The sequence below is a fragment of the Microplitis demolitor genome, chromosome 8 (assembly GCF_026212275.2).
Source record: "Microplitis demolitor isolate Queensland-Clemson2020A chromosome 8, iyMicDemo2.1a, whole genome shotgun sequence".
Classification (NCBI taxonomy): Eukaryota; Metazoa; Arthropoda; class Insecta; order Hymenoptera; family Braconidae; genus Microplitis; species Microplitis demolitor.
In genome coordinates, this window is record NC_068552.1 from 13,315,723 (window position 1) to 13,333,522 (window position 17,800).

Sequence of the window (17,800 nt, forward strand, 5' to 3'; positions counted from 1 at the left end):
AAATTTTTTTCTAAGTAAAATCAGGCAATCCTGCATTTTTCTAGAGCTTCAGAATAAGTTCCAATTGATGATGAGTTATTATTCGGTTTGTGATATCACTGACAACTATAACTAAGCTCTGTACTGGTAGAACTGAATTCTTCTTGATGATTAAAATTTATTTACTTTAAACGAAAATTTTTTTTCTTGAAAGATACAGGAAAGCCGATTGTGCTATGCGGTTTTTAAGAGTACAATTAACCGGAAAAAATTGTAGAGAAAACTGAAAAAAATGATAAGTAGTGAAAAGTTGTTTAGGCTTTAGAACGATGAAACTTAAAAAATCGACTGGAACTAAAGTATTTTTTGTTTACAAAATGTTTATTGTGTCAAAAAAAAAATACCCACTTAAGATCATTTTAAGACGATGCCCCCCATTTTTTTTTAAATATTAAATTACCTAGAATTGTCAGAACCGTATTAAATTTTTATCAATTAATAAAAAAAAGTTAAAATATTAATTGAAAAAAGACAACGAAGTTACAATTTCACTGATATATATATGTAAGATGGACGGTGGAGTTGAATTTGAAATTTTCGAAAAAATCAAAATACACATGCTAATAACATCAAAAAGGATATGGCACTCGTAATACGAGATATAGTGTATTTTCCATGCATATCTTGATATAAATAACAAGAATTTCACATTCATTATTGTTAAAAATATTCATTTTTATACACATATATATATATATATATATATATATATATCGATGTCTATAGATTTAAAAAAAAATTACTTACGATTGTTATCAATTATCAATTAGGAGTTAAACCTAATTTCTCTTAATAATGGATCTGTCACACCATTCAGTGTTATTAGTTGAAAACTCACACATTGTCCGATCATATAATCTGCAACGAAAATGAGCAAATAACTGTTTTTAATATTAAAATCAATTAATTTAACTTTAATTTCAAAAATTATCAACTAACTTCCTTTAATAATGTTTTAAAACAAGTTCAATTCATAACTGAATAAATGAAAAAAACTAAGTTAAGTATATTTAATTGAAAAAATTACTCATTAAAAATATAAGATTGTATTCACGAATCAAATGTAAGTTACCCTGATTAAGAAGAATTATTTGCTCCATGTTAAGTATCTATATATCAGTCGATTCAAATTGTTTTGAATCATTTCAAATCATTTTTTTTAATCAGGGTAATTATGAAGTAAGAATATATATAGATAAACCTTTGCCATTGACATTTGTACTACATTCATAAAATATTTTATGGTTCGAAGTTGATAAATTAACGTTTCTTTTAACAAGTACTTTTGTTTGATATGATATTTATAAAAAATTAGATCTTAAAATAGAAATTTCTATAAAAGTATTTTTTATTATTATTTCGTCTAAATAACAATTTATTTTGATTATTTTGTTTTCGATTGTATTTATCAAAGTAACATTTACACCTTTGGTGGTGTGATCGTTTTAATTGACACGAACAAAAATGTAACACCGTGCGTCGTGTAACTTTGACACCGGTGGCGTTGAAAATTTTTTCACCAAATCATTCACACCACACCACGGACTCAAAATTTTTTATAATGTAAGTAATTTTATTTTTTTTTAAATCTATATCTCGATGATATGGTATCTACACTGTGAAAAATTTCCAACAAATTTTACTATGGGTGCATTGTAACCCCGGACCATAAGAAAACTGGTACAAAATTTACAAGCGTCCCATAGTAAACGAATGCGCATAGGTCCCAATCGTGTCGTCTGCGCATACTGTTTACTATGGAACACTTGTAAATTTTGTGCCAGTTTTCTTATGGTCCGGTGTTACAATGCACCCATAGTAAAATTTGTTGGAAATTTTTCACACTGTACGTTCTCGTTTTTTCAAATAATTTTTCAAATTTTTTTTTAATTAATTGATAAAATTTTAATACGGTCATGAAGTTCAAAGTCATTGAGTATTTTTAAAAAGTAGGAGTTATTGTCTGAGAACCCGATGACCCGAAGCTATCAAGCGATAAAATACTTTGTTTTGAAAACTCACACCCTCTAGGGTGTTTATATAAATAGTCAAAAATGATTTCTTATACTTAAAAATCTTAATATTTATAAATTAAACAATCTATCAAAAGTAAATGAAATTAGATTACTTCTATTTCTAAGTTCATTCACATTTCGTGGGAGAAGGAAAAAAAATATTTATGTCTGAACCATTCAATTATCCAGTATCTTTAAAAACAAGATAATTATTTTATCGTAACAATGGGAGATTAAGATACGATTGCAAAAACATTAATGTTTTTTTTTTTAATTGTTAAAGTAACTTTAAAAACAAATACTTTTTATACCAACATCTAAGTAACTAATATTTATTTTCCATTATAAGCTATAATAAGGTATAAATACCACAAGATTTTATGCATACCCCATAACAATCCTGAAACAAGTGATCGATATTTCTGTTTGAAACCAAATAAGTGTAAGTAATGAGTTTAAGAATAAAATAATTTTTTTTATGAACAAATAATTAATTGTATTTTTATTTTCAATGTAGAAGAAAACAAACCAAAATGCGTTTCGCAGTTATATTTTTCTTGGCGACTATGGCTGTTTATGCATCGGCCGTACACACTGAACACCATACATGGAGTAGTCATAATGGTAATGTCGTATGGAATAGTGTTGACGGCAAACCAGTCAATCTTCATAACCGACAAGTATGGAGTAGTGTTAACAACAATGGATGGAACGGTAGATCAGGAACCGGTGTTAACGTATGGAACGGCAGAACATGGAATAGTGTTAACAATGGATTGAATGACAAGGTCCATCATTCATGGAATCATGTTAACACTAGACTATAACAACACTGTCAGAAATACCGATGGATCTCTTGATTTTAGAACCTGCGTAAATATCTGTTTTTATAACATTTTACTCAATGCTACATTGTCAAACAATTCTTACATAATTATTCGTATTTTATAACAGTTTCTGAACTCAAAATTCTAGTGATGAAAGTATTAATATTTTTTAAAAGTGTTGCAAAATTTTTTCAAGCATTTTTTTTCTATACAGTACAGTACTATCGAAATTAGATTTTTATGAAAGATATTTTCAATATAGTGAAATACACATTCATTATATTAGTGAAAAAGTCTTTCGTTAAATTCGAAAAAATGAATCTCTAAAATAATGTTAAATAAATAAAATTTATTTTTAAAAAATTTTGAAGCATTTCTATTTACCCTGAATACTCTATTGTCTTCATAATAATCACTTATAAGCTCTAAAATACAAAGAAATATATAACAATAGAACTATGCGTGAAACATGCATTAGTATTTTTCGATAAGTATTTTTGAAGTATATGGTATATAAAAAAAAACGAATGCCTCATCGATAAGTATATTTTAAATGTAATTATGTAATTAATTTAATTTATAAATATTATATCAAGAGTAATTAATTATGCGTGTACACAAAACGATAACTGAAATCAATTGTTTTTGACAGAGGTCCAGGCTTGAAAGTATACCGATATTTAAATGAGACTCTAATAATTTTCTTCAATAAATAAATTGTAAATGTTATGAACAAGGATTTATTTTCAAGTAATAAAAACAATAATACTGAAAATTCTGAAGATGATGATCATGATGACAATTCGTATTATCTTGAAATATAATCGTACGATATTTAAACTACTGTCTACCTCTTTAAATAAACATGAATCACTCAATCTTTGTTATCGCAAGTATTTTTATTAATTTACAAAAATAAACTAAACATTTCTGTTAATGCAACTGCATCAACATACTTTTGTGATTACTTAATACGATAAGAATTTATTATTTTTTGGGCAATTCTTTTTTTTTGTTATATTCTCAATGGCTTAGAATTATTTTATTTTCTCTATACATATAAAAATTAATCCATTTTTATTGCCAAACTATTCGCTATTAAGTTGTGATTTTCTATGGTCTACATGGAAAGAAATTTATGGTAACGATTCCAATACATGAGGGTAATAATTCCCATAACTTATGGTAAAAATGATCATAATACATGGTAACAATAGCTACAACATTCTGAAATTCCCCGTATTATGGTACACGGAGAGAAAATTACGGTAACTGTTCCTAGTACGTTTATGAAATATCATCCTATACCGTTATGGTAATGATTACTTAGGATTATGGGATATAGACCCATACTTTCTGGGAAAAGTTTCCATAAGTATGGGAACAATTTTTATCATTATGGTAACAGTTTCCATATCGCATGTGATAGAATCATGGTAATGATTACCATACTCATAGGAATAGTTCCCACAAGCAAATAGTAACCGATCCTATAACCACATTGTAATGGTTTCTAAGTGTATAGGGGAATAAGCCCTATATATTATGGTAAATATTCCTATAATATTATTGTAAACATAATCATCATACTATGGTAATGGTTACCATAATATTATGGTAATCATTCCCATAATGTATGGAAATTATTACCATGATATTATGGTGACCGTTGCCATAATATTATGGTAACGATTACCATGATTCCATAGGAACTATTCCGATACCATATGGGAATTATACCCATAATTATAGGAATGATTACCATAATATATATGGGTGCCGTTCCTATAATCAACATTTGAAAAAAACCGGTTACCATGCAGTATGGGAATCATTCCCATAATATATTCTAACTGTTACCATAATTTTCTCTCCGTGTAATAGTTACAGGGTTTATTCTCATACGCATTTAAAAACCATTCCAATGTGGATATATAGAATTTATTACCTACACTGTAAAAAATCACCGGGGTAAGTCCAAGCGATTACAATCGGCAGTGTTAAATTTCAACACCGAAAGCGGTGTGAAAATAACGCCACCGCTGGTGTAAATATTCTGAACCGGTGTTAAACTAGCGCCACCGCCGGTGTAGATATTCTTTACTGGTGTTAAAATATTTTACTTTGTGAATATTTTTACTTACTTGATCACTATACTTGTTAATAAATGACATTTTTTATTAATTTTCATAAAGAACTGACATTTTTTGTGTTTTATAATCTTTTAAATTAATACTCCAAGCAGACGCAGTTTATTCTGCTTTTACACCGATTTTACTCCGCTTTTATATCGGTGTTAAACCGGTATTTTAATACCGTCGAATTACGCCTCCTACACCGGTGTAATTTCATTTTAACACCGCTTTTTTTACAGTTCACTAACTATGGGAATAATTCCCAAAAGTATGTTAATAATCACCATAATTTAATTATCATGCGATATAGAAACTGTTACCATAATTATCGGAATTGTTCCCATAGTCATTGAAATTTTTGCCAGAATAATTCCAAGTAATTATTTCCATAATATTATGGGTTGATGTTTCATAAACGTACTAGGAACGGTTACCATAATTTTCTCTCCGTGGAATACTTTAAAAGAATAATAAAAGTCTAACTTTTTAATATTATCATTCATATGTTATCGATTTCACTTATTAGTTATTTACTTTTCTTTAACCCAGATAGCAAAGTGACGTCTTAATGAATTCTGAATGAGTTCCTATTTATGATTTAGACGTCTCATCAACATCTTAAAGAAGTCTTTAAGAAGTTTTCAAGATGTCGAATGAGCCACCTAGCGAACTCAGTAAGACGTCTTTAAAAAGAATTCTCAAAGAGTTCTTTTTTTCTGACTTCGTAAATAAGACTTCATTATGAATTTACCGTGACGTCTTTAAGCTCTTAATTTTGACCATGAAGAAGTTTAAAAAAGAATACATTTAGACATCAAAAAACTGACGTCTTATTTATGGAGTCTTCAAGAACTCTTAATTAAGAGTTCTTAAAAATGACATCTTTAAGAAGTCATCATAAGACTTCTTGAGGACTCCTTCAAAAAGACGTCGTAAATCAGTCATTCCGATTTGAATTCTGTCTGGGAAGATTGTTCAGCTGTTCGGGACTTGTTTTAATGATATGAAATTCTTTTATCCAATATACACAATCACAAGCAAGATTTATTCGAGCTTATTAATTTTTTCAAAAGATGTGAAATTAAAGATACATTCAAATCATAAAAAAAAAATCTTAATATGTATTAATCGGATACAAAATTCGTTAAATAATCGAAATATTATTTCGAAAACCATATTTTCACTAGATTTGTTCTTTTAATATTGAAATTATCTCTAATTATTTATCAAAGTTCTTCAGAGTCTATAAAAATGAGTATAAATAAATTATTATTGACAAAATAAATAAAAATTTGATTGCCAATCATAAAATTTTATTCAAAATATTAATTTTTCAAGATCCGAAAGTTAAATCATAAATAGCAGCAACTAAGAAAATCTGTTTGATGAATTTCTTCGGTTAAGGTGAATTACTCCATCTTCCAGCATAGCTTTCATTAGTTTCCATCATTTAAATTTCAAGTTAAAAAAGTTGCTGTAAATAGAAAACAAAAAAGTTGTAAAATTTTTACAATAACATCAATGAAGTAAAATATTATGATAAAAAGATACTTACACAGGGATTGCAACCTCAGTGATGTATGATGTATTGCTTATAGAGTTATTATGTTTAAACACGGTTCCATACTCTGTTGTTTGCAGCATTCCATCCGGCTGGTCTGACACCATGCCATGCTCCGGAACCAACACCGTTCCATGCTCCGGAACCAACACCGTGCCATACTCCGTTACCAACACTATTCCATGATCGGTGACCAACACCAGTCCATGGTCTGACACCAACACCATTCCATGATCCGCTACCACTGCTACTACCACTACTGCTTCCGCTACCTGCACCATTCCATACAGTACCAACACCATTCCATACTCCGCTGCCACTACCGCTACCACTACTACTTCCGCTACTACTACCGCTACCAGCACCATTGTTGCCGATCCATGAATGGTGTTCAGTGTATACGGCTGCGGCACAGGCAACCATAGCGGCTAAGAAAGCGACAACTGCGAAACGCATGGTGGTTTTTTTCCTACATTGATGATAAAGAAAATAAAATTATTTATTCGTTAAAAGAAAAAAAAATAGTATATTACAGACCTAGGGAAATAAAGTAAGAAATGTCTCAGATCACATGTAATTGTTACCGAAGTGAAGCTGAGATCAACAAACATGTGATCTGAGGCTTTCTTACTTTACTGCCCTGGGTGTGTAATATACTATTTTTCCTCAAAGTTATTACTTACCGTAATTCGGCTTCAAGCAAAATTATCGGTTATACGGTTAAGAATTTATGTGAATTGTGTATCAAACTTTACGTTATTTATACTTCGGTGTCTATTTGTACAAGAACATAAATTATTTTGGTTTCAATCTTGAGTATTTTTTTTAAATTTATTTTAGGAATGAAATGTAAACATTTATGTTATTGCAATTGTAATTAAATCTTCCATTGTTAGTTTTTAAAATTAATATGTATTGTTTTTTTGTTGAATTACTGAATAATTCAACATTTCAGACGAAAATATTTTTTTTTCTTCACCCACAGAATAAATATTTTCTCTCAAGAAGGTCATTAATTTTGATAAATTATTCCGAGTCAAAAAAACAAATTCCAGTTCGAACCTCAAAATATTACGTGAGGTATTTGAGGGACGTTGGACTTTGGAGATTGAGAACTGTGTGGAAATTAGTTCCAGTTTAGGCCTCAATATTGTAGTTATGGACAATTTTACATAATTAAGGGCTAAACTGGTATAAAAAAAATTTGCGAGGACCTCAAAAACCTCATAATATAAAAAAAATTTACTGCTCCAGATTTAGGCCTCAATTTTTCAAATGACGTAACCTATGTAAGTTCCTCACTTTTTTTCATAAGAAATAAATACTCTAGACCGAGAATCTCAAAAAAATTGACCAAAAATAAATAATTAATTACAAATTTGCAGAAAAATTACCGGAACCTCTATAAAGTATAACAAATGAAAATGAATATTTATTTTTATTTATATCCATTAAAAAAAGTATAATGGTTACTATGAGAAAATAGTTAATCGAAAGAAAATTTAGCATACATTTTTCCAATCAAAATACGAAAATTTATTGAAGACAAAATGTTTAATATTGTATTTTATATTATTTAGAAAGTTAAAAAAAAATTTTTTTTTTGAGACCTACTAAAAGTTTGTTCAGGAATATATAAAAACGAACAATAATAATAACAATAATAATAATAATAATAATAATAATAATAATAATAATAATAATAATAATAATAATAATAATAATAATAATAATAATAATAATAATAATAATAATAATAATAATAATAATAATAATAATAATAATAATAATAATAATAAATTAACGAATTTATTTTATTTGATACATAAATTATTGTAAGTACTCAGATTTTTTTTTTCAACTAAAAAATTTTCTAAGTCCAGAAAACGATAATTTATTTTTTGAGGATTTTGAGAGCTTCGTTAGAATTTAAAACCGATAAAGAGTTTGCATTTATACCTTATAATTATCATTGAGGATTCAGAGTGCCAATATCGTATCATTTTTCGCCCGGTAAATAAAAGATCAAAGGAATTGAATTTTTTGAGGTCCAAACTAGAATTTGTTTTTTGACTCGGGATATTCCATTCGTAGAAACCCGCGACCCTTAACGCAGACAAGAATACTGCAGTTTCTACTGTGTCCGAGTCGTAATTATTACAATCGAAAATTTTTTAACTATAACTTTCTCAATATATTAACAATTACAATACGTATAGTGATTCGTATCATGTGAGATGGTAACCGTTACTATCTTGCGTTAGCATAACATTAACGATCTGACGCAGCTGTGCCTAGTCATTTCTAATACCAACTAAGATAGTAGAGGTTACTCTCCTAATAGTACAAATTACTATATAGTATAGAAGAGCCTACTATATTCATATTCACATGATCGTTTTTATTATATTAACATAATAGTAGATAATATGCTGCGATAGTAAATATTACAATTTTTTTTCCATATAGACTATTTTCAAATATTTTACTTTTTAATAAAATTAATGTATGATCAAGGCTAAGGCTTCTTTGTAAAAGCAAGAAATATATTTCATAAATTATTCAAAAAGAAATTTAGGATCAAAATATATATTGCTTATATACCTATACCTCATTTTACAGACGTGGTTCATGTGAGGATTAATATTTTTTACGATTCTAATAAACATGTTAGTGTTTTTTTTTATATAATATTTCCAGTTCAAATGACAGTAAATTAAAAAAAAAACCTTCATGCTTCAGATTGCCAATATTTATAAATATATAAATCATCGATATTCGGCACCCATTTATCTACAATAATATAGGTCCGTAATATTAGACTCTTATCTAAACAAACTATTATATTACCATGCAAGATAAAAAAATAATTATGAATACAATAAAACTTTTTTAAAAAGAATCAACGAGCAGTATCATATTTAGAATTCTTATATATGTTTATAATATCAAATTTAATCATTATTACAAAGTTTGAATAATTATTCAATTATTTTAATCAATTTGTATTTATGAATATAAAATACTTAATTACAAATTTATAAAAATTTTTACACACAGATAGTAGTTGTACAAAATAGTTAATTAATTTATCAATTATAGGACAAATACATATTGTTATCTTACAATTAATATAATACATTAAATTATTAATTGTATTTTTACTATAGATTAAAAATAATTCATGTCGAACGCCAAGCAATACATCATTTTAAAGTATTAAGTAATTCGTAATTATTATACGATTAATTATTTATGTAACCATATACTATAGTATCTATCACTTAAGTGATGATTGAGATCGATTACTTATATTATAAATTATAAATTTATCTGATGTGTAATTGTGTTACAACAATTTATATCTTTTAAGAAGAAATTAATTAATGGCCTTTGTATTTATTTAATTTTGTTGTCATTGATCGCAGTAAATTATTTGCTCATTTTAAATAACAAGTAAATATTCCATTGAATGTCATTAAGATTTATGGAAACTTTCAGATGGTAAACATTATTGATACCGATTACTTTCTTTTAATAGAAAAATGAATTAAGTTTTTGTAACCAATTTATAATTATGAGTAAAAATTAACGTTAAATATTTATATCTTTAAATCGTATAAATTTTTTAATCTTGTAATAACTTTTGTTTTATGTGTTATTTACTTAATGTTAAGTTATCATTTAATGTATCTGAAGATCGAAACGTTGTTCGCGAAATGAAAATAAAAAAAAATTATGTAATTTGACGGCTTAAAGAAGACTTAAGGAGTGATTGGGGGTGGTTGCATTTTTCGGCTGTCATACTAGTATCTATGCGAAACATTTCATAAATCTAGACCCAGTAAATTTTTTACTTTTCATTTCATTTTTTTTTTTTTTTTTTTTTTTAATTCGCAAAAAACGTTCCGATCTTCAAGTCCATATCATTGAGCGTTGTAAATTATTTGTTGATTTTGAACGACATGTAAATATGTCATTGACTATCATTAAAATTTTTAAAAATTTTCAGGTGGTAAAAATGATTGATACTAATTATTATTTTTTCTAATAGAAAAATTGAAACGTTTTCGTAGCCATTTTCAAAATACGAGTAAAAATTAACGTCAAATATTAATATCTTTAAATAGTATAAATTTTGTTATCTCGTGGTAATTTTCGTTTTATATATTATTCAGATCATATAATTATTTTCAATCTCGTAATCATTTTTTTATCCGTTTACTTAATTTTAAGTTATTATTGAACGCAGTTAACTATTGGTTAATTTTAAAAGACATGTAAATATTTCACTGATAATTATCAAGATTTTAAAAAATTATCAGGTGGTAAAAATAATTTACACTGATCATTATTTTTTCTAATAGAAAGATTGAAACATCTTTGTACCCGTTTTCAAATTACGAGTAAAAGTTAACTTCAAATATTGATATTTTTAGATCAATTAAATATTTTCAATCTCGTAATCATTTTTTTTTTAACCGTTTATTTAATTTTAAGTTATGATTGAACGCAATAAATTATTTGCTGATAGTAAAAGATATGTAATTATTTCATTGATCATCATTAAGATTTTTAAAAATTTTCAGATGGTAAAAATTATTGAAACTGATTATTATTTTTTCTAATTGAAAAATCGAAACGTTTTTGTTGCCATTTTCAAAATACGGATAAAAATTAACGACAATTATTAATATTTTTAAATAGTATAAATTTTATAATCTCGTAGTAATTTTCGTTTTAAGTATTGTTTACTTAATTTTGAATTATCATTAAACGCAGTAAATTATTTTTTGATTTTAACAGACATGTAAATATGTCATTGACTATCATTAAAATTTTTTAAAATTTTCAGGTGGTAAAAATGATTGATACTAATTATTATTTTTTATAATAGAAAAATTGAAACGTTTTCGTAGCCATTTTCAAAATACGAGTAAAAATTAACGTCAAATATTAATATCTTTAAATAGTATAAATTTTGTTATCTCGTGGTAATTTTCGTTTTATATATTATTCAGATCATATAATTATTTTCAATCCCGTAATCATTTTTTTTTTATCCGTTTATTTAATTTTAAGTTATGATTGAACGCAATAAATTATTTGCTGATAGTAAAAGATATGTAATTATTTCATTGATCATCATTAAGATTTTTAAAAATTTTCAGATGGTAAAAATTATTGAAACTGATTATTATTTCTTCTAATTGAAAAATCGAAACGTTTTTGTTGCCATTTTCAAAATACGGATAAAAATTAACGACAATTATTAATATTTTTAAATAGTATAAATTTTATAATCTCGTGGTAATTTTCGTTTTATGTATTATTTACTTAATTTTGAATTATCATTAAACGCAATAAATTATTTTTTGATTTTAACAGACATGGAAATATGTCATTGACTACCATTAAGATTTTTAAAAATTTTCAGGTGGTAAAAATGATTGATACTAATTATTATTTTTTCTAATAGAAAAATTGAAACGTTTTCGTAGCCATTTTCAAAATACGAGTAAAAATTAACGTCAAATATTAATATCTTTAAATAGTATAAATTTTGTTATCTCGTGGTAATTTTCGTTTTATATATTATTCAAATCATATAATTGTTTTCAATCTCGTAATCATTTTTTTTTATCCGTTTATTTAATTTTAAGTTATGATTGAACGCAATAAATTATTTGCTGATAGTAAAAGATATGTAATTTTTTATTGATCATCATTAAGATTTTTAAAAATTTTCAGATGGTAAAAATTATTGATACCGATTATTTTTTTTCTAATAGAAAAATTAAAAAGTTTTTGTAGCCATTTTCAAAATACGAGTGAAAATGAACTTCAAATGTTAATATTTTCAGATCTTATAAATTCTTTTAATCTCATAATAATTTTTGTTTTATGTGTTATTAATGTAACTCTTTTATGATAGATAAAATCAATAAACAATGTTAGTTAAATTTTAATTTGGCGTTGTGTGTAAAGAGATTTGTAATAAACTTGTGTTCTATTATTCAACTATTCTTATATATATAATTTAGACTAAAATTATTATAAATCGTAAAGACGAATATTAAAAACAAAATATATAGAAGGTAAAAAACCCAGTAACCGATCAGGAAACTAGTATCCGATCACTCTGTGTATTTGTATACCTATATTTAATAAAATTTAGTAAATATAAATATACAAATACGTAAGTAATTGGGTACTAGTTCCCTGATCGGGTACTGGGTCCCTTACCTTATACGTGTATTATATGTGTATGTCCATACACACAAAGGAAATATCGCTAAAATTTACAGTGCTAGCCCAGTAAATCTAGAGCTAATTAACGTCAACTGAACAAGTATAAGTGTTCTCTGTAAAATGTAAGATCTATAAAAGCGAACCGTAGATTTATACATTTTACAGAGATCACGATAAAAATTACAACTGTCGCTAGTTAATCTAATTTACTGGCCTTGCACTATAAATTTTTACAATAAATTATCTCCGTGTATGACATATTCATAATTTTTGGTATTTTCGTTACAGCTCTATTCCGATATTTTCAGCTGAATTTTAGTATCCCTCGCGGTTTGGAATCAGCCTGGAAACACCCTGGGAGTGGAAACACGGTGGAATAATGGTGGATCCAGGGTGGTTACAGGGTGGGTTTATCCCATTTTATCACCGTGTATACACGGTGGTTACACGATGTAACCACCGTGGAATCATGGTGATAACATGATAAAAAACCCACCGTGTAACCGCCGTGGATCCACCGTGATTCCACCGTGATTCCAGGGTGATTCAAAACCAGCGAGGGTAAGTCAAATATTTAAATTTAATTTAATTTTATTCATACTAAATATATTAAATAAATAAATAATGTACTTTTATGGGTCCTATAGTCTTAATGTTATAGTTAAAATTTTGATAATATCTGAAGTTTGTATAAAACAGACGTTTTAAGTTAAATCTTTAGTTAAATATTGAGGATAATTTAGTAACGATGTCATAATTATTTTAAATCGCATTACATAGATTGCGAATAATGCATTTTAAAATCTAAACGACTCTTTTTTTTTACTATATAAACATAAATGCTCTTGCTTTTGTTCAAACCATCCGATGCTCAACATCGGAGAACAAAGCAAGAGTTATTAACACGCGAATGTATGAACTGTAAATTCGTTACCGGTGATAACGAATTCCAATTGTGTTTTCCTAGAGAAAACCAAAAATTCTGCGTTGTCATTTTATCCTTGAAATAAATAAAATAAATATTAAATTATGTATTTTTATAATAGAAATAAATTTTTTAATTAAAATAGTGCATGCATAGTGAAAAAGCTTATTTCAGACAAGACAACTTGATAAATTTAGTTTTTAAATCAATTGAAATGTAAAAATTATATTATGAAATCAAAGTTACTTTAATATTTATTTAAATTTCCTAATATTAGTCAAATAATCAAGTGAATTTATTTTTACCTCGAAAAATAATTAATAAAATAGAAATTTTTTAATAATAATCTTTTTTTTATAATAATTAAAAATTAAATTAAAACTTACCAATTTATTATTTGCTAATGAAGTAAGAAGGCGGACTCATAGGTCGACGAAGTGGTTGTTTTGGGGTGGCCATTAATTCCCATTTAGAACGTGCTATATGTCCTTGTGAATTTTGTAAAGGTAATCTTTCCCGATAGCGACTTATACGTTCTGATGGCTTGAGTCCAATGCAAATCTGAATCGTTAAATTTTTAATAGTAAATAAAAAAGTATAAAACCGATAACTGTCAATGTAATAATATATGATATATAACGATAATCCATGAATGCATATTTTATAAATTATAACAGTAAAAAAAATATGTTTTATTTTACCTCTTCACGTGGTGAACTTTTTAGTTTTAATTCCATGAAAGATTCGGCTAATGGTGAACTTGGCGGGGTAATCTAATTGTTTAAATTAAAAAATAAATTAGAACAAAGAAACTTGAGGAAAAAAAAACGATACTTGATATTATTGATAGATGATCTTACCGATCCAGTTGAAGAATTTGAAGAATAATATCCTGGATCTTTCATCATTTTCACTTGATCCGCATACTTTGTTCTATATAAATCTCCCCTGTAAACCTGCAATGCGATTTAATAAATTCATAAAATTATACAGTAAAAAAAAAAAATATTACAAAAAATTAGCTAACTTTCTTTTGATTAAATAATTTAATTTTTAAATAATAATTTAATACCTGTTTTTTGCGTTGGTAAAAGTTTCTCGTCGATAAATTCGAAGATTCCTGCGATGACACATTCAGTGAATGATTCTGTAGAAAATTTTCAAAATAATTTATACAAGTAATTGAATCATGGATTAGAAATTTTTAAGAAATATAAATTTACCCATCCTGCAGAATATAAATCATGTTTGACTTGTGGTATAAAATTTGAAAATTGATGCTCTTCATCAATGTCCATCTTCCATAAACCTTGACAATTGGTAGTCATTTCTTTAAAATAATAAATGATTGTCCGATTACTAAATTTAATACAGATATTAATGGCTTATCTAGATTTATTGTAATTTCAGAACCTTAGCTATTTATTTATATTTTAATCAATGATTGAAACTGTTTATTCAAAGAAAATGAAAGAAGAATTTTAATATTTTGTAATTCTTTTGTACTGTGATAAATATCAATAAAATATAATTAATTTAATAAATACCTAAAACTTGATCAAAATAATTATTTCAATAAATTATACTTTAAATTTAATAATATAAAATTTCAAATTCAAAAATTTTAGATGTATATTTTTAAAAAATTATTATATTAGCAACCATTTATGAACTCTTTATAAACAAGTAAGTAAATAATTTTAATCTTAACATAGACATTAAAAAAAAATAAGAAATAACTTACTTCGATTTCGCAGCTCAGCAATAAAAAAATAAACTGGTCAAAACTCATATAAATATTTTTTGAATTATTAAAAAATTATATGATTTATTAGAAAATAAATCGAGAATTACTGTTCTATCACAAAAACTCAACACAGAAAACGTGAGAATTGAAACCGTTTTGAAGAAAAAAGTTAAACTATTTCAAAGTGTTTTGAATGTCTAGATAGGATTGAACTTGTCTGTCTTGAATTCTTCGCAGTAGATAACTGTTGAGTTCTGTAAGCATCAAATTATATATAAAGTCACTCATGAAAAAAGTTCATCCCTTCTTTTAGTTATAAGTTAAGTTTACAAGAGAAAGGGAAAGAGTGTTCCAAAAACGCTTCTTTGATAGGGTAAAAAAATCAAAAGGCGGAGCCTTCATATCTTGTACACTCTACACTTAAAAATGAGATATTTAGTTAACTTAAAAATTTTTATCTTTCAACAAAATAAAATATTTGCACCCCTCAAATAGAAATTATTTAAAATAAACGTATTGAAATTCTTAAAAAATCCAAGACAAAGTATCCTAGATTTCAGGTAAAGGAATTACAGTTAATTTTTAGTACTCAACTTACTGGCATTGTTTGCATTTTGTATTTAAATTGTTTATTGCTATAATCTACGGTCCTCGAATCCTAGATTATAAGAACTGATGTAAAGAAAGTTTTTGGTCAGTACGAAAAAGGAATATTGGAGAGCGGGAAAAAATATCTTTTTACAAACAGAGATAACTTTGAAGGAAAACAACTTTATGTGTATTTAACTAAAAATATTGTTAAATAGTTCGAAAAATTTTAGGATCAACAATTACAGGTATGCAGATTACAGTTCATAGTGATTGTAATATACACGAACATATTGAGATTCTTATATAAATAAAATATTCAAATTCCAAGATTTGAATTGTGTTGAAGCTTATGTTATAAACTTTTACAAATGCATTGCAAACATATGATAATGGAAAAAGTATAACCAGATGTTTACCTCTGTACTAGGTTATAAAAGGATTAAACGTTTGTGTTTAAAAGGATAACTGGGTTTTTTTTTATTACACTGTAGTTTTCGGGTTTTTTCCTTTTTTTTTTTTATTTTGGTGTCATATGTTTATTTATGGTTTTGGTTTTAAAAATTGTTTATGGAAAATCCCATAGATTGTTGTCTAGTTATGAATGCAATTTGAATAATAAAGTATAATTAAAAAACATGATAAAATTATACATCAAGTTTAATAAATAATACATAAAATTTATTTTTAATAAAGGTAATAAGTTATTACTAAAAACTAATGCAGACATTAAAATATTTAGCTATTTTAATAATTCTTTCAAATTAAAAAAAAAATTTTTTTTTGTAATGTTACGTTCCCGTAATATTTTATTGATTAAATTAAATTAGTTATTTTTAATTAAATAATTTTGTACAATGAAACGGAAATCGGTTATGATAAGAGAGTCGCCGTGGCTCGCGGGTAGGCAAAACAGATGACGATGCATGAGACCCGGGCTACGACGATTCTCTCACAGGGAACCTGAGATGCAGCGTCAACATTTTGTCAACTCTGTTGGCTTTATTATATTTTTATAATGACGAAATAGTCAGTCCTTCGAGAGAGCTCATGGAGCTCGAACCTCTGCTCTCTAGCCTTAATAAATTACAATTAATCTTAAATTAATCCAACCTTATTTTGGGCTGCCATTAGGCAGCCCAATACCCTACGACTCCATGGTTATTTTGGGCGCTGCTACCGGCAGCCCAATAATTTATCCAGTCCTGGACACTGCCACCGGCTGTCCAGAATTCCTCAAATCCTGCATCCTCATAAATAATATGGAGACCAGATCGCGAACATATTTTAAAATCGCGAAAATCAAATTAAATTAATAATTAATAAAATAATCGACGACCACGGCCCACCAGGGGTCTATAGACACTCTAACGAGGCCAAACCTGGATAAAATTAAATAACTAAAAATTATTTTGATTTTTAAAAAATTTTGGATAATTTCCCAAAACGTAACAGTAATAATTAAAAATTTTTATCAACATTATTTTTTTGCTTATTATTAAATTGTTGAAATTGTTCTTTCAAGAGGTTTTAATAACTTCAAAAGTATTAAATGTCAGTATCAATATATTTGTCAATAGCACTACGCATTATGACAGATAAATAAAATGTTTTATACTACACCGTAAAAAAAACCGAGTAAGCCCATGTTATCCCTGTGTTAAGGTTGTGGTGTTGAATTGAAACCCGAAAACGGTGTTAAAGTAACACC

The 17,800-nt window shown here is 26.7% G+C and overlaps 1 protein-coding gene across 2 annotated transcripts; it reads right to left on the minus strand.

Annotated features, from left to right (window-relative positions):
- Window positions 1-9,638: 9,638 nt before the first annotated feature.
- On the minus strand, window positions 9,639-15,753 carry LOC103575545 (uncharacterized). Of its 2 annotated transcripts, XM_008555379.3 has the most exons (7): window positions 15,499-15,753; window positions 14,978-15,084; window positions 14,827-14,901; window positions 14,615-14,710; window positions 14,456-14,527; window positions 14,141-14,315; window positions 9,639-13,829 (listed from the first exon to the last, which is right to left on the minus strand). In XM_008555379.3, exons 2-6 carry the CDS (start codon window positions 15,080-15,082, stop codon window positions 14,148-14,150), a joined length of 516 nt encoding a protein of 171 aa, XP_008553601.2. In that variant the 5' UTR covers window positions 15,083-15,084; window positions 15,499-15,753; the 3' UTR covers window positions 9,639-13,829; window positions 14,141-14,147. The 2 variants fall into 2 exon arrangements, with proteins under 2 accessions (XP_008553601.2, XP_053597582.1); XM_053741607.1 differs by lacking the exon at window positions 9,639-13,829 and having other exon boundaries at window positions 14,140-14,315.
- Between the last annotated feature and the right edge of the window lie 2,047 nt (window positions 15,754-17,800).